Source organism: Pipistrellus kuhlii, unplaced genomic scaffold, assembly GCF_014108245.1.
Source record: "Pipistrellus kuhlii isolate mPipKuh1 unplaced genomic scaffold, mPipKuh1.p scaffold_m20_p_6, whole genome shotgun sequence".
NCBI classification, from domain to species: Eukaryota; Metazoa; Chordata; class Mammalia; order Chiroptera; family Vespertilionidae; genus Pipistrellus; species Pipistrellus kuhlii.
The window spans coordinates 78,660,637-78,687,863 of record NW_023425562.1 but is presented as its reverse complement, the minus strand read 5'-3'; the positions used below and the strand labels follow the sequence as shown (position 1 = coordinate 78,687,863).

Sequence of the window (27,227 nt, the reverse complement as noted above, 5' to 3'; positions counted from 1 at the left end):
CAGAGTCTGGAACACCTCTCACTGCAGGGTCTCTGGGAACCAGAGCCCTGATAACTGGGAACACAGCAAGAGAACATGTTGAACTGTAAACCGTCTCTTGCCAAGTGAGTGGCAGTTGGGCAGTTGCTAGAAAGTGGGTGCCTGGTTACATGGATTCCAAGTTCTATTAGGAAGTGACATCACTTCCTGGGATTGCCCCCTGCCCCAAATCCCCTCACCTAATAACAGATATAGTTAGTCCTGTGGCCTGATGACTGCTCACCTACTTTCTCCATGGAATATCTTCTCCATGGAATACCCAACAGTGTACACAGTGACACCAACACAACCTCTCCACAGCCCCTAGAAAGTCTGACTGCAGCCAGGGTCCCAGATTTGAGGAGACAGACCTAAGCTCAGACTCAACCCCTAGTTCTTACCTCCTCTTGATCCTGGATAGGTCACTGTATCTGTCAGGGCCTGCCTCTCCCCTGACTGCACAGTGGGTTATTGCAGCATTTGCTTCTTAGCGATGTTCAGGCTCATGAGGGGGAGTAGCTAGCATGTAGAAGAACTCTCACAGGCAAAAGTGCCTTCAACCTTCTTTTAATTCCTAATGTCACCTCTTCTGTGTCTGCTTTTCTTCTACTCCCACAAAAAATCATTGGATCTAGCTTGTGTGTGTGTGTTCGCGTGCGTGCACACTATTGCTAGGTTGTATTGTGTTGACAGAGCCCTGAATCTCAGTGGTTTAAAGCAGCGAAGTCTAATTTCATAGCCAGGTGACTTCAGTGATCTGATGGATATAAATAGAGTTCCTGTCTTTTGGATTGTTCATCGTTTTTCTTATTGTAAGGGTGAGAGTAAGATATGTCTTACTCTTATATGTCTGAGTGGAAATCAGAAGTTGCCATTTTATTTGACAATGGACTGTGGTGGACATGACTTGTATTTGCCCCTTTCTAGCAGCTGCCAATTTCCATATCCAGGTGGTTCTGGATAGTGTGGTTCAGGGCCCCAGAGTGGAGGTATGAGCACATCTAATTGGCTTAGCCACAATGATGATGGTTGCATGTGGACATGTGACTTCAGTGAGTTTAATAAAATTATTTCTATTAGTCACAAGAGAAAGAATTTTGTTTGCATATGTCTCTTGGCCTATGGAAAACATGCTTAAAGTCACTAATCATCCCAGAGATGAAAATCAAAACCACAATGAGGGCGCTAGCTGGTTTGGCTCAGTTGATAAGAGTGTCGGCCTGAGGACTACAGTAAGGTGGTGGGTTCTATGCCAGTCAAAGGCACATACCCAGGTTGGGGGATTGATGTCCAATAGGAGGCGTGCAGGAGGCAGCCAATCAATGATTCTCTCATCATTGATGCTTCTCTCTCTCTCTGAAATCAATTAAAAAAATATATATTTTTAAAAAACACAATGAAATACTATCTCTCACACCTGTCTGAAAGGCTATCATCAACAAGTCAACAAAGGACAAATGATGGTGAGGACCTGGAAGAAAAGGAACTCTTATGCACGGCTGGTGGGAACACAGACTGGTGCAGCCAATGTGGAAAACAGTATGGAGTTTGTTTAAAAAATTAAAAATGGAACTCCTAGTTGACCCAGAAAGTCCACTTCCAGGAATATATCCCAAGAAATCAGAAACACCAATCAGAAATGGTATATGCACCCCTATATTCATAGCAGCACAAAAGCTAAGATTTGGAAACAGCCTAAGTGCCCATCAGCAGATGAGTGGATTAAAAGACTGCAGTAAATATGCACAATGGCATACTACGCTGCTGTAAAAAGGAAAGAACTTTTACCATTCACAACAGCCAGGTTTTATCTCTGGAATCAGAGATAATCCATGTTAACATGTCCTGCTATTTCTCCTTTGCACAAGTTTATGACCTCGTTCCAGGAGATCTAGGGACCAAACTTCTACCATGTCTGCTCGCTCTGTGCCTAGGTGCCCAGGGCAGGGGTAGACACCCATTAGGTATCAATAAATGCCTGTGGATCAAAAGTGATCGCTAAATCCTTGATTGAGTGCAAGGACCTTGGGATTTCCCTCCACATTTTTCTTCAAGTGCCCAGAGATTCACATGGCATGCTCTGCCAATGCATTTGTCACTTGGTATTCACAGAGTTTGCCGTGTTGGTGCCTTTCTTCCCCTGTCTGGCCTAAGAGACAAAATCCCAGTGGATAGAGTAGAGTGGATGCTGGCTTTACTCAATGGCATGCTGCTCTGAGGTGCTCCAGAACCACCTTCTGAGACACTGTTCAAGAAAACCCGACACCCAATCTTACTTACTGAGCAAGCTCGTTGCAGGGGTTGTAGTTTCTTAGTGATTGGTATCTGAGCAAGGAGCTTAGGGAAGACCCAAACCTTGCTGGAGGCTTAGCCTAATGATTTCCCTTTAGGCCGACAGTACTTAGGTCTTCTGGGCCCCAAAACCTTGACTCTGCCCTTGGAACATTGAGTGATTCTTACCCAGGAGAAGTCAGATCCCTGCCCTGCGCTCTGTCCAGCCTGAGCACCCACAGGAATCAACTCCCGTGGGAAAGCCTGGGGGAGAGTGAGGCCTTCTCTTTAGAGGTGCATCCCCCCTGGGCCATGCAGCAGCCGCCCTGAATGGTCAGGGCAACCTTACTTCCTTGTGGAACTCTGCAGATAAGGTCCTGGGAGACAGGTCCTGGGAGACAGGTCCCGGGCTCCAGCCAGCACAGCCCTGAGCTGCCCGGTGCTCAGACCAGTTTAATGAAGGAGAGTGATGCCCCACCGTGCTCAGGGTGAAGAATGAGCTTCTGTTTTGAAACGTGTGACGCAGGTACGTCAAACAAAATAACGGCTTCGAAAAAGGCAAGAGGGGCAATTGTGTGAGACACGTTCCCTCCAGGGCCCTTTGAAAAGTTATTTCTTCACAGAGTAAGTGAGAGTGAGCCGAAGCCCTGGTCTAAACTAACTGGTGACATAATGAAATGCAGAGGCCAGTAGCTAACCAGACCGACCAGGTATGAGTAACCGAGGCGTCAAGGACACAGGTAACAAATAACGAAGGGCATTTTATTGTCAAATAATGAAGGGCATTTTATTGTCAGTGCCAACCTTGACACAACTGAGACACAGAGGGGATCACAAGAACCACAAGGACTGAGAAGTGCAGGGGAGGGGTATCAACCATAGAAAATCACACATGGCGCTGACTCCTTTCTGTCCGGCTGTAAAAGAAGTCGGTAACTGTAGAGCATGTTTCCATCACACTAAGGGGTTTTGATTTTTCTTTCTTTTTTTTTTTTTTTTTTTTTACAAAAGAAAAGAATCAAAGGGAAAGAAAGACAAATATAGTATTGCAGTTTCCCAGTGACAACACGACTAGCCAGGATCCGGAGCTCCCTTCATCCTTCTCGCCACGGTCTCGAGACCTCCGGTGGATCCGTGCGGACGCCTCAACGTGTGTCACACACGTGCTGTCAGTGCTCGGGGCGGTAGGTTGGGAAGGTCTCTGTCCGATGAAGCTTCAGGGGACTGGCCACATCTTTTCCAAAAAGAATGTGAGAACAGCGGTTACATACATGTCCAGAAAGTGCACCTCCAGATTAGCTAGCAACACGCTTCTCTGGAAGAGAAGTAAGTAACACAGTTCCCACTCACAGTGATTTGCAAATAAGACTCCAGGGAGATTATGTAATTAACATATTATTTGCATGTGGCCTTTGCAAGGGGCTATAATCAGATTACTGATTATTTCCCTCTGTTTTTCTTTTTCAGTAACTCACAGGGGATTTAGAAAAAACGAGATGGAGATGGAATTTGAGGACTGGAAACTTGACTAGGACACGCTTTGTAAACCTGACCAGAAATAAGACAAGTTTATGCTTATAACTAGGAAAACCTGCTGCAAAGCGGGACTTCTTAAAATCCATTTGGTCTTTATGATTTCAGGGTGAGGTCCCAACCAAGAGAGTAAGGAAGTCAGGAAGTTAGACACGCAAGGCCCCGGTCTGCCCTCTGTGACCAGAGGGGGGCAGACTTCTTCCATGCAGACCCAGGGGTTACAGCTTTAGATTTCACAGACTGTGCAGGGTCTCATGCAACTCTTATGCCTGTAGTGAGAAAGAGCTGCAACTAACAGGGATCGAAGGAGTGGGCGTCAATGTTCCACACACCTCTGTTCCCCTAAACCAGTGGTTGGCAAACTGCGGCTCGAGAGCTACATGCGGTTTGCATCTCTATTGACTAATGAGTTTAGTTTACTGACCACAGCCCCAAACAGAGATCTTCTGCAACGCCACCCCCCACCCACAGCCCCCAACAACCCCTAGTGTGCCAACAGCTGCAGAGAGAACTGGATTTTATAAAAAACGAGAGGTTGTACTGCCACCTGCTGGTTAAGGTTACCAGGAGCCAACAAGTGGACACTGTGGGCAGGTAAAAGTCAACCTGAACAGAACAAGCCTGGCCTGGAGCAGGGCACTCCCGGGATAGGGGTCAAGTGTGGAGAGAGAGAGAGAGAGAGAGAGAGAGAGAGAGAGAGAGAGAGAGAGGAGAGAGGAGAGAGGAGAGAGGAGAGAGGGGAGAGAGAGAGAGAGAGAGAGAGAGAGAGAGAGAGAGAGAGAGAGAGAGAGAGAGAGAAGAAGAAGAAGAAGAAGGAGGAGGAGGAGGAGGAGGAGGAGGAGGAGGAGGAGGAGGGGGAGGAGAGAGACAAAGTTCCACGTTGCCCACCGGGTCACGCTCAGAACCACGCTGTGTACAAGCACGGGGCCAAACAGGAACATTGCTGGAGCTCTGGGCCCTTGCTCATTCCCCGTTTATCCCATGACCACAAACAGCCCTGTCCCCGGCAGACCTCATGCCAAGCCTGTTTGTGCCTCCTCCTGACATGGCCCAGGTCTGCTGAGTGGTGAGGCCACAATCCCCAAACAAGAAGGAAACAGATCAGGGAGGTGGTATCTGCAGGCCTCAAGTCTGCACTGGGAGAAAGAAATCACTGGGTAGCCCCTGGCCCTAGGCAGAAAGGATTAGTACAGAACCCCTGAACATTAGCACATCCTACACCCTCCTTCCAGCCTCCCCGCCATCATGAATGCGAATTCTATTTCCTCTGTCTACATGCTTACAACATGCAAGAGGAGATACACAGCATTCATGAGTGTCACAAGTAAAAATCCAGGTCCGACTTTGTAACTGCCTGGTAACATTTCCCACGGGAAGCAGCCAGCATGCAACAGCACTGATGCAACAGCCGAGTCCTTGCTCAGATGCAGAGCCTCTCTGTGCTCAGAGTCTGGATGACAGTGATCAATGGCATCCACCTGGGGTCAAGCCAAACTGAACGCACCTGCAGCCTCTGCCCAGGATACCTGGGGTCCCTCCAGCAGCTTTGAACACAGCTCTTAGCTCAAAGCCAGGGAATGGATGGAAAGAGTTTCTCCATACTTCGTTCACGGATAGGTCGCAGGCTGGCACTGCCCTGTGCCTTACCTGGGCGCAGTCCTGTTCTCTGGCCTGCACAGGCCAGGAACATTTGGGTGTGCTTGCCACTGTTCACATCACTGGGGCTTCCCATGAAGGGGCTCACGTCACGTCCCTGCCCTGCTGGAAGATGGAGGTGATGCTGGCCCCGCGCACAGCATGCCAGGCCAGAGGACATGCAGCTGCCCTTGCAAAGGAGGCATGCAGGTCACCAGGGCCAGCCGCTCCCCCTCTGCCCTGCCCCCTCTTGGTGTGGCCCCTGGTGCCTACAGACAGGCAGGTTTCAAACCCTGGTTTCTTTGTCATCTCACGATTCCTCAAGTCTTACTCTATATCTTCTGTCTTAACTGCTGCACACAAGATGTCAGGGACCGAGCTAGAAATGATTGAAGCCCAACTTCTCCAAAGTAGCCACATACTCCAAGAACCTATGGTCCTTAAAACACATATGGACCTTAAATCACATGGTGGAGCCAATCCTGTGGAGGTGCTATTTCCATAGCATGCACATTCATGCGTGGGAAACACCCATGGTGGCAGAACTTCTACCCACAGACAAGGCCCCTGGTAAAAGAAGTAACCTGGGCTACGTGTCAGAACCTTGGAGCCACCCTCTCCACGTGCTAGTCATGTGATCATGAGCAACTATCAATACTTGAACTCCAGGCATCCCGGTTTCTGCCTTGATTGGAACAGTGACGGTAGTCCCATGCTTGCCAACTCACTATTGCTGGGAGAACCAAACAGCACCCAGCTGTCTGCTAGTGCCCCCTGCACAAGCTGCACTGCCTGCTTTTGGCTCTTTGGACCTCCAGTGGGTTTCTGCCACAGGGCCTTTGTACTTGCTGCTGTCACTAGGGAGCCTGATTCTTCCTCACCCCCAGTACAGCTGCCTCTTCTCAGAGGTCAGGTCTTGGGGTAAATACCTCAGCCTCCTGTGAACACCTGATCTAAAGAGATCCCTTTGTCATCACCCCCTCCCTCAAAATCAACAGCTCCACTTCACTATTCTCTGTTACAAACACTTCTTTCCAAAGTGACATGTGTCAAATTTCAAATTAAATCTAATTATTGGCAATGATCTTGTTTGGACTATAAGCTCTAGGAGGGTGGAAACATACTATAAAAGTAGTCCCAGCGTAGCTCCACCACCTCGCTCAGTGCTTGGCACGAAGCAGTTGCTCAATAAACACTGACTAAATGAATGAGTGTGTGAATGAATGGACAGGTGAAAACCACAACTATTTACTAGATCAGGGATCTTCGACAGGTTAGTAACCCTTCCGATTTTCAAGTTCTTCCCTACGAATGGGAATAACATACTCTTGGGGGCAGTTTTAATGATGAAATTAGATCATGTGTCTTAAATGCTTCATGCAACACAGTAGGTCTTCGAGAAAAGGTTGCTTTCATAAATATACGCATGGAGTATGCCTTGTCTCCCTCGTTAGGAGCCCTTCACTAGTGGCATGTTAATGTTTGTTTATGGAAAAAAGGAAAGAGGGGGTTTCACGCTCAATAAATGTGCACATCTCTGCTTTGAACAAAACTAAACAGTCTTTACTGCAAGACATCGCAGAGCCTTAAAAATGTTGACCTGCATGCTGAATCCTGGGAAAGGGAATGAACACATAGTATGTCCCCCAAAGTTATTGGGCAGCAATACTGCTAGGGGGGGAGGGTGCAGATGTCATGGAGCACAACTGGCAAAATCGAGTCTGGGGTTACTTTGTGAGATGCATTCCTAAAAGAATCTCCAGAAAGCAGTTTCATGATACATCTCCTTGACCTGTTGATTCAGTATATTCCGAAACGTAGAGAAGAATTTCTACATGAACCCTGGAAAATGGGATGAGAAAGGGTGTTATAGTATTATAGATTAAATACACGCATCAGACAGTAATAATAAAGTGACAATTCCAGGTCAACCAGAAGGTGGCGCAGAAGGACTAGATTTAGGGAGGAAATGAAATATTTCTCAAATCAGATAAATTTCCCCCATAAGGGTTTCTATAATCTCCAAGATTACACCAGCCAGAGAAATTACAACTCACAAATACCAGCAAAACAAGAAGGAACTATGTGCCACGCAATTTTACCATGTGGCACATACAGAGCCATGATGTCATTAATTTTTTCCAGGGGTTGAGGAAGGGAAGGAAGAAAGCAAATGGTATAGCTAGAAGATAGATAAACTTATTCCATTTATTTTCCATGTAAATTATCACCCCTAATAACCAAGATAATTTTAGATAGTCTGTGAACTATATATGTATTTTTTAATTTTAGAGAGAGGAAGAGAGATTTGTTGTTCCACTTATCTATACATTCATTAATTGATTCTTGCATGTGCCCTGACCCCAGGTAACCTGCAACGTTGGGGTATCAGGACAACACTCTTACCAACTGAGCTTCGTGGCCAGGGCAATGAGCAATGTTTTTATAAAGGAATGAGTTACTGGTAAATTATGTCCCTTACCACACAGGCCACTTGTTGACACTGTCTCAATGCAAAACCCACAGCACAAACACATCTGTAAGGCAGTCCAGCACTGTCCTCACGCACAGAAGCAACCAGAGAGCAGAAGCACTTTCGGGGAGTGCTGCTGGGCAGACAACACAGGAGAAAGGTAAAAATCCTAATAAAAAACTCTATGTTCAGTGAAAGCACTGTCTGCAGCAAAAAACGCAGACAGCAAAAGCTTTAATTATCGTTTTCAAAACCAGGACAAATTATAATATCTCCAGAGCCCTGCAGCCCTGCAGTGGTGCCCACAGCGCTGGGCAAGCAGCGTCTCTGCCAGAGCCCAGACACTTACTCTCCTCTCTCCCCGGTGACTCCACCAGAGGCACAGCCACCCCTCTCTCCAGTGACTGTTTTATAAGCACTACCACTGTGCTCCTTCGAAGCGTCTGTTCTCAAGAACTTGAACCTGGTTTTACAGTAAGAGCTCATTACTTCAGAGTGATGGGTGAAAGGATAATAAAACATAAACCTAAGTTGACAGGGATGAAACCCAGACTTCACTGTGCCACGCTGGTTGGTTTGTGGCTTATATCTTAGATTTAAAAAAAAAAAAGCCATGCCGAAACCAGTTTGGCTCCGTAGATAGAGCATGGGACTGCAGACTGAAGGGTCCCAGGTTTGATTCCATTCAAGGGCATCTACCTTGGTTGTGGGCACATCCTCAGTGGGGAGTGTGCAGGAGGCAGCTGATCTATGTTTCTCTCTCATCGATGTTTCTCTCTATCCCTCTCTCTTCCTCTCTGTAAAAGAAAAATCAATAAAATATATTATTAAAAAAAAAAATAAATAAAAACAATGCCGGAAGAGTGTGTATTTCTCTCTTGGCTGTGACGGTTTGTATCTTCGGCTCCGTTCCACAGGGGACGCTGCCCCTTCTCCCGTCTTGGAATTGGTGCATTATGAGTCTTCGAGGGTCACCCAGACCCGTCCGCTACGTGGGCCTCCCAGCCACTATAGGCGGCTCTGTGTATGCAGACACATTTGCAAATCGTGTTGTTGTTGTTGTTATAAAACTGTGACAGTGTGCTGCCAACCATATGTATCCAGGTGTGAACCCTGTCAGGGGTAGCCACAGATACCCTGGGCGCACATAAGCCATATGCTTATAGCACCTAAAACATCCTCCTTTAATTTCAAAAGCTTTTAAAAACAGTATTATACATTCAGAGCCCTGAGAAGACCCTCCCCTGAGATGACTGCTTGGGAATGTGCACTGCGTTGGTGAAGGGCAGCTGGGTTAGTCAGAGATCGGAAAGTGAGCGTGCTCTTCATATGGCATTTCCTGTCCAGATTGTACTGAGGATTGCAGAACTGGGATACTGGCTAATAAATTCAGAAACTGCAACTTCTGGAAGTGCTCCCTCCCTCTCAGGGCATTTCTGCAGGCAGGATGTGCTAGGGCAGTGGTCGGCAAACTCATTAGTCAACAGAGCCAAATACCAACAGTACAACTATTGGAATTTCTTTTGAGAGCCAAATTTTTAAAACTTAGACTTCTTCTAACACCAGTTCTTCAAAACAGACTCGCCCAGGCTGTGGTATTTTGAAAGAGCCACACTCGAGGGGCCAAAGAGCCGCATGCAGCTCGCGAGCCGCAGTTTGCCGATCATGGTTCTAGGGAAAAGATTCATGCACGCTGTACCTCAGGACGTAAGAAAATTCCTCAGTTTCCTCTCTCTGACGCCTACATCACGCTGGTTCTCGCTTTCTTTTGCATTCCAGACACCTGGACTCTCAAAAGGTGTTTCCTTTTTATAAAGATTGTGTAGGTATATGTAGAGTCAAGTTATACAGCCATTCAATAGGTTTATGTGAGTATAAGTCCATATGCTTTATCTTAATGCACATTGGAAAAATATAATTGTTGTAACAGCTTAAAGACCATGAAGTACACTTAAAACAGATGTATTTAAGTGGATGAGACTGAACAAAATGGAGTGACTAGTGTAAGTGGCACACACAAGGCAATGCTGTGATGATGTCATTCAGACACGGAGCGTCTCTGTGGATGACAGAGAACAGACGGCAGTTGTGCGTTTTGGGAGTCTCCCAGGTACCAGCTCTGCTAGTGATGGAGCCTAACGTCATCAAGACCAAACCGTACATCACACGGCTGCTCTGTGCCAGGGATGGGAGAACAAGTGGTGATGGCGAAGGGAGGCCCGCTCCCCCACCCCTGGGCACACTGCCTCCCGCAGGCGCTGGCCACCAGCCCAGAGGCCGCAATGGCACACGCAGCGGACACCGGTGAGGATACTAAGGAGAGCGAGTGCCCTGTCCTCGCTGGGTCACCTCACCAGATGCCAGGCTGGTGAGGATTAAGCTGGGAGCCCTGGAGAGGGGCCGGGAAGAGCTCCCGGAGAGGCATGGCCATGGGAGGGGCGGGTGGCCAGTGACCAGGCCCGGGAGCCGGCATTGGGGCTGAGCCCACCGTTGCCTGAAGGCACCGCTCATTGTGAACCCAGGGGCTCCCCATGCGCCCCGTCTGAGCGAGATGCCCTATAGCACGAGCCCTCTGGGTTCTGGCCTCTCCTCCCCATCTCCTTCAGGATCCACCAGGCCTCCCTATTTACAAATTGCACATGCACAGCTGTTCCTACAGACCGTCCACAGAAAGCTGTTCTTACAGACCGTCCACAACAAGCTGTTCCTACAGACCGTCCACAGAAAGCTGTTCTTACAGACCATCCACAGAAATCTGTTCTTATACACCGTCCACAGAAAGCTGTTCTTACAGACCATCCACAGAAATCTGTTCTTACAGCCCATCCACAGAAAGCTGTTCTTACAGCCCGTCCACAGAAGGCTGTTCTTACAGCCCGTCCACAGAAAGCTGTTCTTACAGACCATCTACAGAAAGCTATCCTTACAGACCATCTACAGAAAGCTGTTCTTACAGCCCGTCCACAGAAGGCTGTTCTTACAGCCCGTCCACAGAAAGCTGTTCTTACAGACCATCCACAGAAAGGTGTTCTTACAGCCCATCCACAGAAAGCTGTTCTTACAGCCCGTCCACAGAAGGCTGTTCTTACAGACCATCTACAGAAAGCTGTTCTTACAGACCGTCCACAGAAAGCTGTTCTTACAGACCGTCCACAGAAAGCTGTTCTTACAGACCGTCCACACAAAGCTGTTCTTAGAGAGCATCCACAGAAAGCTGCATCTGAGGAGGGAGAACACGCTGACGAGGGACTTCTAACAGCTCCTGGGAGATCCTCCCGAACCAGGTTCAGAGACCCAGGCTTTGGAAGGGGGCATCTCAGGATCTGCTTAGAGGTGCAGCAGAGTCCGCATCCAGGATTCAGCCACCAGCAGGCTCCTAAGCAGAGGGAGCCTGGGGGCTTGTTAACACACAAGGGATGGCCCTTGTCCTCAGTTTCCCTGACTCCTCAGGTCTGGGGAAGGGGGGATGGGGCTCAGAAATCTAAGCTTTCGGCAGGTTCCTCAGTAACGCGGGCTCTGTCTGTGCTCCACCCACTGGCCTGTTTCTGAGGCGTGGACCCCAGGCCTGCCCAGACCGCCTGTGCACATGCTCAGCCACAGCCTCCCGCTCAGTCTCTGCCTTGTAAACAGTTACCCCAGGCATCACGACAGGTGCTGCGCCTTGGGAGTGAGGCCCTGATGGGGCCTGGCCCTGGTGGAAGGGGCTAACCAGCCTGGCACCCGGCAGCAGTGAGCGAATCCCCCTCTGCAGGGCTGCCTGTGCTGGCACCCTCACCACAGCGGTCCTCCCGCCCGCACAGTTGCCCGCACACAGGCTCCCGTACACCAGCTCCCGCCACAGCTCTCATGCACGGGCTCCTGCACTCACCCTGCAGGCGGTAGAGCTGGCCCGTGCTGTGCTGCCGTGTGATGTGCTGCCAGTAGGCGCTGCGGGGCAGGGGCACCATGGTGCTCAGCGAGGTGGCCCGCTCGCTCATCTTCATCTGCAGCTGTCAAGGCAAGAACAGGGTGTCAGCGACGTGGCTGAGAGGAAGCTGACCCTGTGGGAACACAGAGAGCTGACCTCCAGACCTCTGGAGGCGACTCACGTCTTCATCACTCAGCACCTGGTCAGCGCATACACATGCACACACACTGGATCACACTGGATGCGTGGCCACTAGGCATCAGGGGAAGGCAGATTTAGTCCATGAGAAGGGAGGACTCCATGCTGTGTCCCTGCGCACCGCTGCATCTGGAGAAACCCATCAGTGCCCACTGAGAGACCACAGGGCTGTGGAGCACTCTGGGAGATGGACTCGCTTAGCATTTGCCAGCACAGACCAGCTGCAGGACCAGATGAGGATATTATTATTGTCACCCACTTGAAGATTTTTTTAAAAGAAAACACCCTGCTTATCAGGAGCCATCAGCACAGTAGTTTCAGGTATATCTGTACTGCGAGGGAAGCCCGGGTCCTGGGTGCCAGAGGGAAGCCAGGCCCAGCAGTCAGGGGAAGGAAGGCTTACTTTTGCACAAATTTCAGGCATTGGGCCTCTGGTGTATGCATGTATAGAAGGCTAAGTGACTGTCTGATCTATGATGCACACTGACCACCAGGGGGCAGATGCTCAATGCAGGAGCTGCTGAGCTGCGGTGACTTGGCAGCAGTGGTTCTCTGGTGAGGAACCTGGAACCAGAGAGGAGGGAGCCCCATTCCTCGTAGAGCCCAGTGATTCAGGCACCTTCAGCCGTGGGTTATGTTGTTGCTGGGGCACTGTCAGTCCTGAATCAGGTTTACCGCACACTCGTGTTTCCGTTCCACACCCTGTACAACAGCAACGTTGCAAAGTGCCTTCTCGAACTCCGGGACCCCTCGGGGGATGTTAGAGAACTGATTTCAACCAGATCTCCACAGTCAGTCCAAGGGACACCACCTGCCAGGGGGACCCCGCTCACTCTGCAGATGAGTCGCCTTTTGAGCCATGGCACCACCCCAAGTGCACCACCCTGAGGAGAGCCGGTGGGAGTTTGGCTGCAGTGCGTGTCCAGTCTGTCTCACCCAGCCCTTCCCTGCCAGCCACCACCCGGAACTGCTGGCATTAGTCCCTGCACCGGAGCCAGCACCATGAGCTGGAAGACCCAAGCGTGAGCTTCATTTTTCTCCCCCCACCACCCCCCCTCACTTCGAGGCATGGTGCCACCCAGGAATTCTAATTAATTTTTTTTCTGTGCAGGAATCGGTGCACTGGACCACTAATGAAGAGGTAATATTTAATGGAATAAGAAATGTAATACAGAAAAACCACTTGGGAAAGTGCCACCACTTTGAATTACTCACGACCTGACCTCGGGTGTGTGTGCAGCCCAGCGCTCTGGCTGTGTTTTCAAAAAGCTTGTTTAGGTGAAAGTGGCAACAACATCATGTTCCTTACGAGGCCTGCACTCTATTTCTCCTCAGCCCTTTGAACAAACAGCTCATTTTATGAAAGGCTCATTCTGTCTTTAGAGGAAAATGATGCGAAAATTTATTTCGTGCAAAAATGTCTGAGTTCTCAAGGGTGAGGAGCCTCAGGAAGTGATGTGGTGACACGCTGAGGACAGTGTCCAGCCTCATCTTTCTTTATAGTTGCAAGTAGCTTCGGTGCTGGATGCCAACAGCCACCCCTCATGCAGGCCACTGGTGGGAGTAGCAATTAACACTCCATTTGGAAGAAGTTAAAGCTGGGTAACCTGGGGTATCGCCTCCATTTCTTTTAACCTGGTACACTTTTATATAGTTTGATTTTCCTTTTAAGTAAATATATTGCTTTCATATTCAAAAGGAAAAATAAAAATTACTCTTACCATAATATGTTTAAGTAGAGGTATTCCTGCTGTAGTGTGATAGAAACATTCCTGGAAAAAAAATTCCCGTTTTGAAAATTGTTGGGGAATTCGGGTTGTGGGAAGATCCTTCTAAACATATGCCCACTTATTGCCAAAGTCACCGTCACTTTGAGAGGCAGCCAGAGGCAGGGAGGTCACAGGAACTATAGAAAATGCAGGAAAATATCTGGTTGAAAATGCTGGCTGAGAAGTCCAGGCGATAGAGACAGGAGGGACTCTACCCCAAAAGTGGGTGCTGGAGCCACAAGAAGGAAGGTTTCCCCAGGCTACCTCTAGTCCCCAGCAGGCTGCGGGTGCTGGAGGTCACACCACTGTCCGCAGCTGCCGCTTCTGAGAGTCAGACAATCAGATGTGCAGGCCCAGGGAGAGGAGGTGAGCCATTCACGGGGAGCCACCAGAGTGGTCCGCGGAAGGGAGTCAGTATGAGTTGGAGCAGTTGGTGGAAATATGTCGGAATAAGACTGGTAGAACCACGAGGGGCTAACAAGCACAGGACGCTAGACCCAGGAAGCATTGTTGTTGAATGCTTTGCTCACCCATGTGTTCTCAAGCTCCCAGAGCCTGGAAGACAGTAGATGCTCAATAAATATTTGTTAAGGGAAAGAGTGAACCCAGCCAATGGTGTGGGAGAGCTTCTCAAACAGCTTGCAAAAGCCAGCTGGTCCATGTTTTAGGAATTTTGTGAGTGCAGGCTGTTAAATACAGCCATCATTAAATAATAAATTATAATATAAATTTACAGTTAAATAAGTACGTATGCCCATGTATGTACCCATGTATATATACACACAAAACTCACTTCCTAGTTCTCTCACTAGCCTATACTCCTGAGGTTATGATGTTAAGCGTGGTCTCATGTGCTCTTCTGTCCCCATTGGGGTCTGTGGTCTCACACCCCAAAACTGTCATCACTTATGTCAACCGCCTGGCCCTGCAGGCAATGAATTTGCAATTCTTCCCTTAATCCAGTTCTCCCACAAGGGAAGCAAGGGGGAAGATTCTGAATCCGCTGACAAGAGTTGGACCCTAAGTTTTAGGACTCCCTAGTTTGGGGCAAACAACCAATATAGAAACAGACACACGAGCCACTCAGCCTACAGCCTCCTCCTTCCCCGGCCTCCCTAATATCCTTTCGTGGCTCCCAGCACCCTCAGGCTCCCAGCCAAAGCTTCCTAGAATGGAGTCCTCTGATCCTGCTACCCCTCCAGTCTCATGGCCCAAAACACATCCAGGGCCAGCCAGCTTCTGCACCGTGGCACTCACTTTCATGCCTACTGAAAATGCTGCTCCCCAAGCCCAAGGGCCATCCCCACTGGTCACCTGGCTCCACCCACCTCCCCTTGGGGTCAGCTCAAGGAGCACCTCCCCCGGACGCTTTCCTGACATCTCTCCTCCTTTGATGGCATCAGCTGCTCCTAGCAGACCCCACAGTGACCTGTTCTTACTCTGACCACTGTCTTGTGATGGCGCTACACCAGCCTGCATCCTACTACAGGCCATGAGCTCCTGGCAGGCGAGGACCATACCTCTACTCTGTGTGTCCCCAGCACCTATTGAGGGCATATCAGGACGCTCTAACCACCTGGGCTACCCAGCCAGAGCTGACTGACTGGATTTTGAAGGCACAAAGATCGCTGTGTAGCAGGCAGGGAATGTGACCACAGGGTCGGAGACTCTAGCTCCTGTTTAGGTTTTTCTCCATAAGCTGTGACAGGGGACCCATCCGCCCTTCTTTGGCCTCAAAGTCTTCTTTCTCACAGCGCCTCCCTTCTAATGAGACAGGAAATTAAACTAAACAAATAAAAGTGATCAGATCAGAACAAATAGGATCGCTGTCCTGATCCATGCTACAGCACGTGTGAATCGAAAGCATGATGCTGAGTGAGGAAACCACACACAAAAGGCCACATGTGTGTGATTCCATGTACAGAAATGTCCAAAGGGCAAATCCAGGGAGAGAGGCTAAATCAGAAGCTGCCTAAGGCAGGGGACAGTGAAATGGAACAGGTTTCTCTTTGGGGTGATGACATGCTCTGGAATAGACTGTGGGGGTGCTTTCATCACTCTGAATATAGGCCAACGCTCTAACCACTGAACATACCAGCTAGGGCGTCACATTTACACTTGAATGACAACTGACCAAAGCACGGTCCCCATCATTATCACCATTAACAATGCTGACAGAGCCTTTCTAAGATGTCCCAATCCACAGAGAGGGGAGTGCTGATCACCAATAAAAAAATCCTAATGAGCATGTGCAGAGCTTCTGAGTGAGACAAGGAAAACAAGCGTGCGCCACCCATCATGTGCCACGCACCGCTGGTCCCTGTCCTCCACACCTGGCCTGGCTGACGCTATGGATTGGAGACCAGGGCTCCAGAGCCGTGCGGAGTCCCAGCTGCAGCACCAGACACATCGTCCTCTGGAACCCAACTGGTTCTGCGGCAGAGACTGTGTTTTTGGAAGCCGATCAGCACGACAGGATGTAATGGTTTGCTGCTGCAGTCAATCCCGAGCACCATATGGTGCGTTCGAGATGTGGGTCTGGATCCATTCAGGAGTGAGCATCCATCATCGCAACACAGCAATGCCTCAAGACCTAATTCCAGCCCCTGATTCCAACTTCCACAGGCTGCTCCTTCAGTGACTAAAGGGGCGGGGAGGGGGGTGGTCTCTGCCACAGCAACTTTGCATATGCAAATCACATCATCATTTCCCATCCACTCAACCTGCTGAACAAGCACAAGGCCCATGCAGCGGTTGACAACCCATGGTCCGCAGACCCCTTATGGTCCATGAGGTCCGAAAGATTGGCGACCGCTGGAGCTATGAATCAAAGCTACACCCACGCCTGGATGTCTGCTCAACCTGGGAGACTTCCAAAGCTCACCCATGTCTGAGAGTCCTCACAGAGAGTATATACAAACCAACCTACTCGCTATGGGGTCTATCTATGGGTCGGTAGAGTACAAAATGTGGGTGAGGGTGAGTCAGAAAGGACAATTCAGTCCATGAGAGAAGAAATCAAACTGAGTTCCAAAGCAACTAGTCTCTCCATGTCTCTGTCTCTCATTCTGCTCAGAACTCAGCTGTCTCATTCACACTGCCCTCCAGTTTAGTGGACAGTGTCCATGTGGCTTCCTGAGCTATGTCCTCATGGTCCGCCCATGTGTTCTCCTGTGGAAATAATATTGAAAATATCCTCTACCTATGCTTTCTGGACTCTGAGTTGGTGGTTCTTCAGCTTCAGCCAGCCTAGAAGTCACCTGGAGGACCCCTGGCTCTGCACTGGGGTGGGCCAGGAATCTGTATTCCTACCAAATTTCCAGAAGATTCCAATCTCACGACTTCCAGGGCCACACTTTGAGAACCACTGTCCTATGTCACTTATCTCCTTTGGACCCATCATTCTGGGAATAAAGGTTCCCACTATGGTAAGAGCCCAAACTTGGCCAAAAATTGGGTTCAAGCCTGAAATCTGACATGAATAGCTGTAGGACTCTAGGCTGGTTATTTAACCTCCTCCTCTACTTCTTAATATCTTGTCAGGCAAGAGAGAGAGAGAGAGAGAGAGAGAGAGAGAGAGAGAGAGAGAGAGAGAGAGAGAGAGAAACTAGTTCCTAATTGGCAACCAATTCCAAGAACAGATCTGAGTCATTGGGGGGGGGGGGGGGAGTTCATCAATATTAGCAACATTTACAATGAGCCCATATCCATCAAAACAGTGTCTTCATAAGAACGTCTGAGCAGGGTCCTAATGGAATATTCACGTTTTCTTTTTTAAACCTAAATATTTGAAATTGGACTTTACTTCTGAATTGAGGGCAGAAGTTTAAAAAAGTTTTCAGGCAAAACAGAACAAAATATCCACACATCAAATCAAATAAACAAATATGCTTAGAGACTATATGAGTCACGTGATTCCAGGTGGTATGCAATGTATTCAGTGAACAGGCATGAATGAAGGTCTTCCTGAGCAACTATAGAAACAGAAGAAAATCCAAGAAACTGCAGAGCCCTTGGAACAATCCCCCCACCCCCAATTGGGGATTTAACTTCCTTCAAGTGGCTCTCTCTTTGGATCTGGTAGCATTTTGCCTGGAGGGAGGGAGGGAGGTACACATTTCTGTGGCATTTATTATCCATTTTTTTAAGACATGTAATAAATTGTATTCCTTCTTTCTTAGTATCAATATATCTTTACTGTGTTCAGGAAATGCAGAAAGAATATAAGATAAATCGGAAATAAGCCCTGTACTTATCACCTAGGATAGTGGTCGGCAAACTCATTAGTCAACAGAACCAAATATCAACAGTAGAACTGCCCAGGCCGTGGTATTTTGTGGAAGAGCCACACTCAAAGGGCCAAAGAGTCACATGTGGCTCGCGAGCTGCAGTTTGCCGACCAAGGACCTAGGAAAAGCAAAGAGAACTTTTAACAGATTAATATACTAGTATTTCCTTCCAATCTTTTTTTAAGATGTGCAAACACAATGTGTATTTTATAAAAAACTGCATGATGTATACACTCTCTAAGCCCTACTCTGTTTCATTTAATACATGACGAACATGACATACCTAATGTTCCTAAATTCTGCCCTCTCTACCCCGTCACAGTCATGTCTGTATCGTAGGGCCTCCTCTGGCTATGCCGGACTTTCCTCATCCATTTCCCTAACCATTTACAATTTACCAAGTGAGATCATGGAATTAAATTCGGAACAAATCTCCTTCATCACATGTTTTTCCAGCTAGCTATGATTTTTATTCTGGGGCTCACTCTATCAACAACTATTCCAATAATAGTTTTTTTTTTTTTTTAAGAATTGCTAAACTTAAATTAATTTACACATCAAATCGTTTTTTTTAGACTGACTCAAAAATTACTATTAAATGCTACTGCATCAAACAAGGGGATGAGCTGGTAATTTCATTTTCATTCTTAAAGTAATCTTCCCTTCACAGTGCTGTGCATGTGTACAGCACACTGATTTGTGGACAGTGAGAAGGAGGCAGGTCTGTGACGTGATGGAAAACAATCACACACTGTAGTTCTCCGGGCCCTTCCCTGAGGGCCCTCCCCTGAGCCCCGACTTCGTGGTCTGCTCCAGGAGACACTAGAAAAGGCAGACCAGGGAGTTTATAGGAGAGGAGAAAAACGTTTTCAATGAAGTTAAACCTCACTGAGAGCTCTAACCAATAGAAGTACTCAAAACATCACATGATTAGTAAATGCATTTGTACCAAAACTTAAAATATTCCGTTTATTTGCACAAAACCCAGACCCAAAGTCTTCCTTAAAAGAAAACAGTAGCATAGACAATAGCTTTTAAGAAGATAGAAAATTAAGGGTGTGTTTGTGGACCACACAATCTGAGGAATCTATGCTTCGGAGAGTTATCAAAAACCCCGGTAAAGTGCTAGCAAGAAGATCTCGTAGGGTCAGGAGCTGGGAGTAATTTATGCCAGAACTATGCTCCCTGCACTTGGGGTCCTTGCCGCCTGATGAAGCAGGCTGCCTGGATCAATACACACCACTCACAATGCTAACTGCCGCGCTAAGGGGCAGGAGCCAATTCCTGGCACAGCCAGGCTGCTGTCCTGGACAGAGTTTTGTACTTGTCCTGGGGCAGCGCTGGGGTGAGGAGGGAGTCAGTCCCAAGTGCAGGAACTCTGCTGGCAGCTCTGCACCTGCCTGGGCCCCTGCTGGGCAGTGCACCCTGCGTGTGAGAGGAGGAAGGACTTCCTTTCTCCCTGAGAGCTTCCCAGGTCTCTGCCTCCCTCACCGCAGGAAACCTGTGCACACACCCTGCTGAACACTGCACAGCTCAGTCAGCGGCCTACAGAACCAGCTGGGGCGGGGATCCGGCTGCACTGACACTGCTTTGGGCACCAGGTGGTACTGGGTGCTGGGTGGAAGCCCGCTGTGACTTCTGTGCACAGAAAGGGCACCGAGGCTCAGGGTCTCAGGCTGTGTGCTCTTTAGCCCCGTGCCCTTTCTCCCAGGGACCCAGGCACCAGGTCTCAGTCACTTTAGAGCCATGGTTCTCAGAGCGCAGCCTCGGACCAGGGACATCAGATTCACTTGAGAGTTTATTAGACATGCAAATTCCAATGCCCAGCGATGAAGTTAAACCTCACTGAGAGCTCTATCCAATAGATGATGGTGGAAACCCAAAGTCCCTGAGTGTCCCTGTCCCATTCCCTCCCCCATCACCCCTGCCCAGCCCACAAACACTACACTCAGGCCTTGATTTGGTTCCCTCCGATTTGGTTCCCATTGAGTCCAAGTCCTGGACTTTACGTCCCTGGCCCGGCTCCTCACTTACTAATTCTAAGCCATGGGGCCTCCGTCTCCCCCTCTATCAAACAGAACTAATAATACTGCCAATAAAATGCAAAGTGTTCCAGTATTTTGGAAGGCAATGTAGCGACACCTCTTGATTTTTTTTTAAAGTACCCCCTTTAATTCAGCAAGCCTACTCCTGAGTTCTGAAAATCCAGTTAAATAAGTTTTTAGAAACTCAATTAAATAGACAGTATATTAAGCACATGTGTCTGTCTATTGCAGTATTGTTTATTAGTGGCAAAGAACTCTGATATTCCCATAGATAGGCTTAATAAATTAATGTTCCATTGAGACTCAGAAATATCACATGCAGCTATGAAAAAGGATGAAGAAGACCAAGGTTGGCAGACTTTTCTGTCAAGATAATAAGTGGCTTTGCAGGCCGTGCAGACCCTTTGGCCAACTAACCAACTCTTTTGTTCCACTGTGACAGTAGCCATAGCAACATGTCAACGAGTGGGCGTGTGTTCCAACTTTACTTAGAAAGCACACGTGACCTTAACTATTTCCACTGGACATTGACTACCGAGTGAGAAAACCTGGGGTTAGTTTTTAACTTGCAGAACGATCAGACTTCTGTAAAACCAAAAATGACCTTCAAATACCCATCTTGTGTATGTGTCCATGTGTATTTGTCTGTAGCCATGTGTACGGCATGTAGATACCTTTCTACACAGAGGAAAACCTGGGAAGAAAAGTGTAAACTTCTTGATAAGATTTAGGAGTCACTGAAAAGGGGAAATGAGGAAAACCACATGGGAACAAATAATGAAAAGAAAAATCAAGTATAATCATCACCGATATGGTCATATTTTTGCAGTCAGTTATATTTTACATACATGCATCTATGTAAAAATAAATTACACAGGATTCAAAACCCAACCTCTACCTCCAAGGAGAGCTGTGAAAAAGTAAACGAAATAAAGCATGCAGACGCTCAGCACAGGCCAGATGGAGCTGCTAGCTCCAACTTTAATTATCCCTCAATTAGTCTAAGCCTCCTAGCGTGGTGTTCTGCTCACGGATCCCTAACAGCCCTGCCTTCCCCTCCCCCTGAAATGAATTCTGCCCTCGGGTCTTGGGCACATTTGTTCACGGATTCCATCCATTTGTGTGCTCTGGGCATCATCTCTAAGCCACATGCTGCTCCCGGGGCTGGAAATGTAGAAATGAATCAGACACAGCTCCCCTCATTCCAGAACGAACAGTGGATGGCAGAGAACTGGTCCACACCGGCTTCGGTCATGTTGCTACCTGCCTCCACGGTGGTGCTCCCTCCCGACAAAAGGGCAGACCCTCTTCTCTGCTCCTTCCCAGGGGTGCAGAACACTCACTGCACGTGCTCACGGACCTAGTGCCTGGTGATTCCTGGCACAGAGTAGGCCCTTTATAAAAAGCAGTGGAACGGCCCTTGCTGGTTTTGCTCAGTGGTTAGAGCATCAGCCTGCGGATTGAAGGATTTCGGATTTGATTCTGGTCAAGGGCATATGTCCGGGTTGTGGGCTCGATATCTGGTAGGGGGCATGCAGGAGGCAGCTGATTAATGATTCTCTCTCATCATTGATGTTTCTATCTCTCTCTCCCTTCCTCTCTGAAATTAATAAAAATATATATATTTTTAAAAAGCAGTCGAGCCGAAACCAGTTTGGCTCAGTGGTAGAGCGTTGGTCTGCGGACTGAAAGGTCCCAGGTTCGATTCCGGTAAGGGGCATGTACGTTGGTTGCAGGCACATCCCCGGTAGGGTGTGCAAGAGGCAGCTGGTTGGTGTTTCTCTCTCATTGACGTTTCTAGCTCTCTATCTCTCTCCCTTTCTCTCTGTAAAAAGAAATCAATAAAAATATATTAAAAAAGCAGTTGAATGACTCAATCCCTGATGGATGGGTTGAGTGACCTGTGTGAATAAGTGAACCATGAAGTGACTGAGAATCCTCTGTCACTACAAGTCCATGATGATGACAGCTCAGGTGACTTGTCAGTAGGTGCCAGGCACCGTGTCCAGATATGACTTGCTTTATGCCACCTGGCATAGCATGCACCAATATAACCCCCTGTACAGAGGGAGACAAATACCAAGGGTGGCAAGGGTGGTGAAGATATTTGCCCAAGGACACTGGGCTGGTGGTGATGCCCAGGCAGGCCGAAGGCCAGGCACTTCCTCTGAGACTTGAAGTTCACGTCATGATCCTGTGTGCTTCTCAGAGGAAGTACTGAGTGTATTATAAAGATCTCAAAGAATGAGCTTTCGTCCTGGTCATAATGACAGAAGACACCCGGATTTTATATCCAAAGCTTAGAGAAATGACAGCTGGCCAAGTGTCTGGGCTGTAAGGAGATGGGAACCCTGGGCACTTGAGGAACAGAATCGACCAGTGATTGGGTCATAGGCTTCTAAATCTCGCGGCTCCAGGGCCTTCTCTCCCGTGGACACTGACTACCTGCCACACGTGGTCTTTTTTGGCTTCCTAAAGAAAACCTTTCTCATGGGCCGCCTGATCCTGACTCCAGCTCTGAGCCATGTTTGGCATGAAACACCCAAAGCGCTCTTTCCTTTCTCCAACTCCTCTCTGTATGCTGACATTCGCAGGAAAAGCAATAGGTATTGTCATGAAAATGCTACCGAGATATCACAGAATATTACTGAACTCTCAAGGAACTACAGTGAGCAGAGGCTTACTTCCTGAACGGGCACCCCAGAGAAAACACGCAGCCAGGAGGTGAGCAGGACTTTGGCTGGAACAACGCCTCCCTTGTGGCTGTGGCTTCGAGGAAGCAGACTGCTTGTGAAATCAGCCATTTGGGGCCAAATCTCCAAGTGCAGCATTTTGCTGAGTACCAGATGCACTCGAATGGTTATTTTCATGGGGATGGAAAGTGATTTGCATCTATTTATTCAGAGCCATCTGAACTCCCAGCCACTCGCATAAAACACAACCACTGCTCCCTTTGCTTCTGGTAACTTTTTATAGCTCCTGCTCAGGAGATCTTCCCCCACCTGCACATGGAAGCTGACCCCACAGGGACTGTTTCCCTCGGCCTCATGAAGCTGACATGCCTGGAGCCCGGGCATGGTGGGCATTGGAAGGGAACTGCAGTTAGTATTCCAGCTTCATTGTTCTTTTTCTCTATGCTCACAAAATTACCTAACTTATTCTGTTTGTTCATTCCACAAACCTTTGGAAAGTCCTGTGTCTATCTAGCCTTGAGTTTCATACAGACAATGGGGGTGGGAGGAAGGGGGAAAGACCTGGCCCCACCCCTGCAGGCTCAGCCACTCAGAGGTCAGCTTTTGCAGCAAATGCAAAGACTAAGACCTTCTATGGGTAGATTGAACCTTTCAACTCAATGGCTCACACTCATTAAGAGCAGATGTTTTGGGACAGGATGCCACGCATGCGCCAGAGCTGAGACCAATGGGTGGGGTCCTGTTACCTGTCCTGTGCTTACTCTGGGCACAAGCTCAGAGCAAGGGGAGCTGGTGGGCATGGTACTCCTGGCCCCAGAGATGGCTGCAGAGCAGATACAGCTGGCTCTGCCTGTGCGTGGTTTTAAGGTCCTGCAGCAGCCCCACCCAGGAGGCCAGTGCTGTCATGCCTGTATAAACACCACCAGTGTCTTAAGAAAACAGCAAACAAGGGCACTCAGCCCAGGCACCTAAATTCCTAGTGCTACCTGTTTACATCTTATTGCTGCAAGGTGAGTCTCTTTCCCCTGCCCATGCCCCCCTCTCCCCGCCAAGCCAGCGGTGTCCTGAGGGTAGCACAAATAAATAAAACCATCTGTTGTTAAGACAACAAGAAATGACAAGAACTATGAAACACTGAAGAGTATTCATCATCTCAAAATGGTAGTGGCTGCTCCACTTTAATTCAAGCAATGTTAACAGATATTCCTATTTAAGGGGTAGAAATCTGCATTCTGTGTGAAACCTTCCATGTTAATCACTGGGAACTAATTTAATTTTATAAAAATATCATCTGTGTAAATGCTTTGCAGATCAAAAAACAAAACAAAACAAAACAAAAAAATGGTCTGCATAAGCCTGCTAACTCCTACCCTCTAATCTCTGTCATCTGCCTCGATTTCCCTGGTCTGCCCAATAAAGATGTCTCCCAGAGCTTCCTTGCTGACTGGAAGTGAGTCAAGAGATAGCTCTTCCCTCCCTATTGCTACTCACAGAGTCACAAAATGAGGGAGGATTTGCATTTCACACTTGGACAGGTCAATGGACCCTTGGGTAGGGGCCTAGTACTAGGTCAGTTTCCAATTCCAAAGAAACAATTGATTGGATCTGCCCTGAATGTTGAAACTTCCAAAGTTGGTGACAGTCATCCATGTTGGCACCACCTGTGGTACTCTTCTCAGTTCTGCTTTCTAGGGGTCAGATTCTGGTCACGTGCAACACTTCAATATCCTGGGAAAAGAGCCATACAAGGCAAAGCATGTGTCTGCTGGGCAACCAAAAGCTGAACCCCCTATTCGATTATGCCAATGGCTTCTCTAAAAATGATTGATTCTGGTTAAAACCACAAGTGACTTCTAATTTCACTGATAGGGACTTGGGGTTATTGCTTTTGCCTCTGGCAAAATCCTTTGAGAAAAAGAAAGTTCACATGGCTCAGAGGGGAGAGACTGATTCAATAAGCACATCTGTACCCACTACCTGAAACCTGGCATGCAGAGTCAGGGTCAGTGAGCTACCTCCTGCCTGCAGGCCAAGTCCTGATGGCCTGTTTTTATAAGGTCCAGAACCAAGAACAGTTTTTACATTTTTAAAGTTAAAAAAAAAAAAAAAAGAGGAGAAGGAAGTGAAGTAGCAGCAGCAACTCTAGGTGGCCCAAAAAGCCTCAAGGAGTTACCCTGGCCCTTTCCAGGAAAGACCAGCCCACCCATGGCAGAGGTGGATAAATCACTTCCTAACTTCTCAAAATCCTGTAAAACGGCATTGAACCGATCCCATTTATCTCAGTCCTCGTCACCATCCTTGTCTCTACCCTTTCTGGCATGACTGATGCTGGGAAGGGGGAAAACCATATTGCTCACCATGTCCATCTGGCTAACCAGATGCTTTCTGCTCTCACATGAGCATCCATTCAGGTCATGACCATTCAGGTCTTGCCACTATCAGGCTTTCAATTTCCTCTCTACTTAGGGGGCCAACCTCTTAAACATCACTATTAGTTTTAGCATCATAAACAGAACTACAACCTGTTAGCAACATTCCCTGTGTTTCCTTTTCCTGCGGAGGCTAAGCAATGACCACAGCAAAATTACAGGAGTGGCCAGCTCTGGGGAGGAATTGGATGAGGTAGTACAGTACTTCAGAATCAGGTGAAAGCATTATTAAAACCCAGCATGGCATGTTATTGTGTTGTTGTAAGAGATTGAAAGGGGCATGCTCAGAAAATTACATTTTCTCCCAATGTACAGGAACAAAAGTCACAGCAGCTGTAAGAAAGGAGCCCAAATTGTATCTGCATCTAAACTGTCTGAAGAAACAATGTCTGTTACTAAAGGAAGTAGGTTCATTCCACTTAGCCTCTTTCAATTTCTAATGGATTCGGCAGGAGTGCTTGGTGATGTAATTCAATTATTTTTTAAATATATTTTTTATTGATTTCAGAAAGGAAGGGAGAGGGAGAGATAGAAATATCAATGAGGAGAGAGAATCATTGATGGGCTGCCTCCTGCATGCCCCCCTACTGGGGATCGAGCCCACAATCCAGGCATGTGCCCTGACCAAGGAATTGAACTATAACCTCCTGGTTCATAGGTTGATGCTCAACCACTAAGCCACACCGGCCAGACCAATTAATTTAATTTTTGCTCACTGAAGGGTGGGCACTGCTGCTTGGATTTAAACCGTGGCTCCCTCCACTTTTAGCTGCATGATCACACTTCAAACTTCTTAAAAAAATAAATATATATATATATAATAATTATTATTATTATTAATTTATTATTATTATTAATTTTTATTATATATAATTATTATTATTTAATTATATATATAATTATTATTAATTTTTTACAGAGAGGAAGAGAAAGGGATAGAGAGTTAGAAATCGATGAGAATCATCAATCAGCTGCTTCCTGAACACCGCCTACTGGATATGTGCCCACAACCAAGGTACATGCCCTTGACCGCAATCAAACCTGGGACCTTTCAGTCCACAGGCCCATGCTCTATCCACTGAGCCAAATCGAATTTCAAACTTCTTAACCTTAAAAATAAAAGGACAGTGCCCACATCAACAGAGTCACATCAGTTGAAGATTAAAAGTTAATACATGTCTAGTGTTCAGAAGTGCACCTGGCATGTAGTACTGTATTTTTCGGACCATAAGACACTCTGGACCATAAGACACACCAGTTTTTAGAGAAGGGAAATGAAGAAAAAAAGATTCTGAAACAAATAGTGTCCTAAAATATTTTATGTGCATTAAAACCCAACATCACAGTCATAAACACATGTAATCAACCCTATAAAGTAAACAGCAGCATTTAGAACCATTTTAGAGCCGGGCAAGCACACAGAGACCACACAGAGCCGGGCAAGTAAAAAAACTTTTTTTTAAAGTATATGTGTAGGCTATATTTGGACCATAAGACGCAGGGACTTTCCCCTCCCCCCCCACTTCTGGGGGGAAAAAAGTGCATCTTATGGTCCGAAAAATACGGTAAGTTCTCAATAAAAGTCAGATATCATTAGTAGCAGCACATAGCGAACTGTTGCTCATCATAAAACTCAACTCAGGCATAACCTTCTCCAACAAGATGATCCTCCTTCTTCATGGAGACCCCATTCTAGGACCTGAAATTTACCTACTAAGCTCTTAGCTTCAATCATTACCTCTTATCACACAACCTTTATACATTCCTAAAACCTCCCTCTCCCCCATCGGAGTATCAATTCAGTTTTCCATGTGCCAGAAGCTCAATACTGTTTCTGTTCCTATAAATATAATTATGTAGCTATGACTTTAAAAAAATTAAATGGAGAAGAAAGACATACGGTGAAATATAAAACTCCCTCCCCCAGTCCTCACAATCACCCTGCTCCCCAAAGGTAACCAACGTTA

General features: G+C 47.5%; 1 protein-coding gene across 1 annotated transcript in view; it reads right to left on the bottom strand.

Annotated features, from left to right (window-relative positions):
* Positions 1-3,058: 3,058 nt before the first annotated feature.
* DOK5 (docking protein 5) overlaps positions 3,059-27,227 on the bottom strand; it is a 127,039-nt gene continuing 102,870 nt past the window's right edge. Inside the window, exons 7-8 of the mRNA XM_036419058.2 lie at positions 11,799-11,919; positions 3,059-3,523 (exon numbers count right to left, since the gene is read on the bottom strand). Of these exons, the coding sequence (XP_036274951.1) occupies positions 3,459-3,523; positions 11,799-11,919 (186 nt within the window). The 3' untranslated portion in view covers positions 3,059-3,458. The remainder of the gene's footprint in view (positions 3,524-11,798; positions 11,920-27,227) is intronic.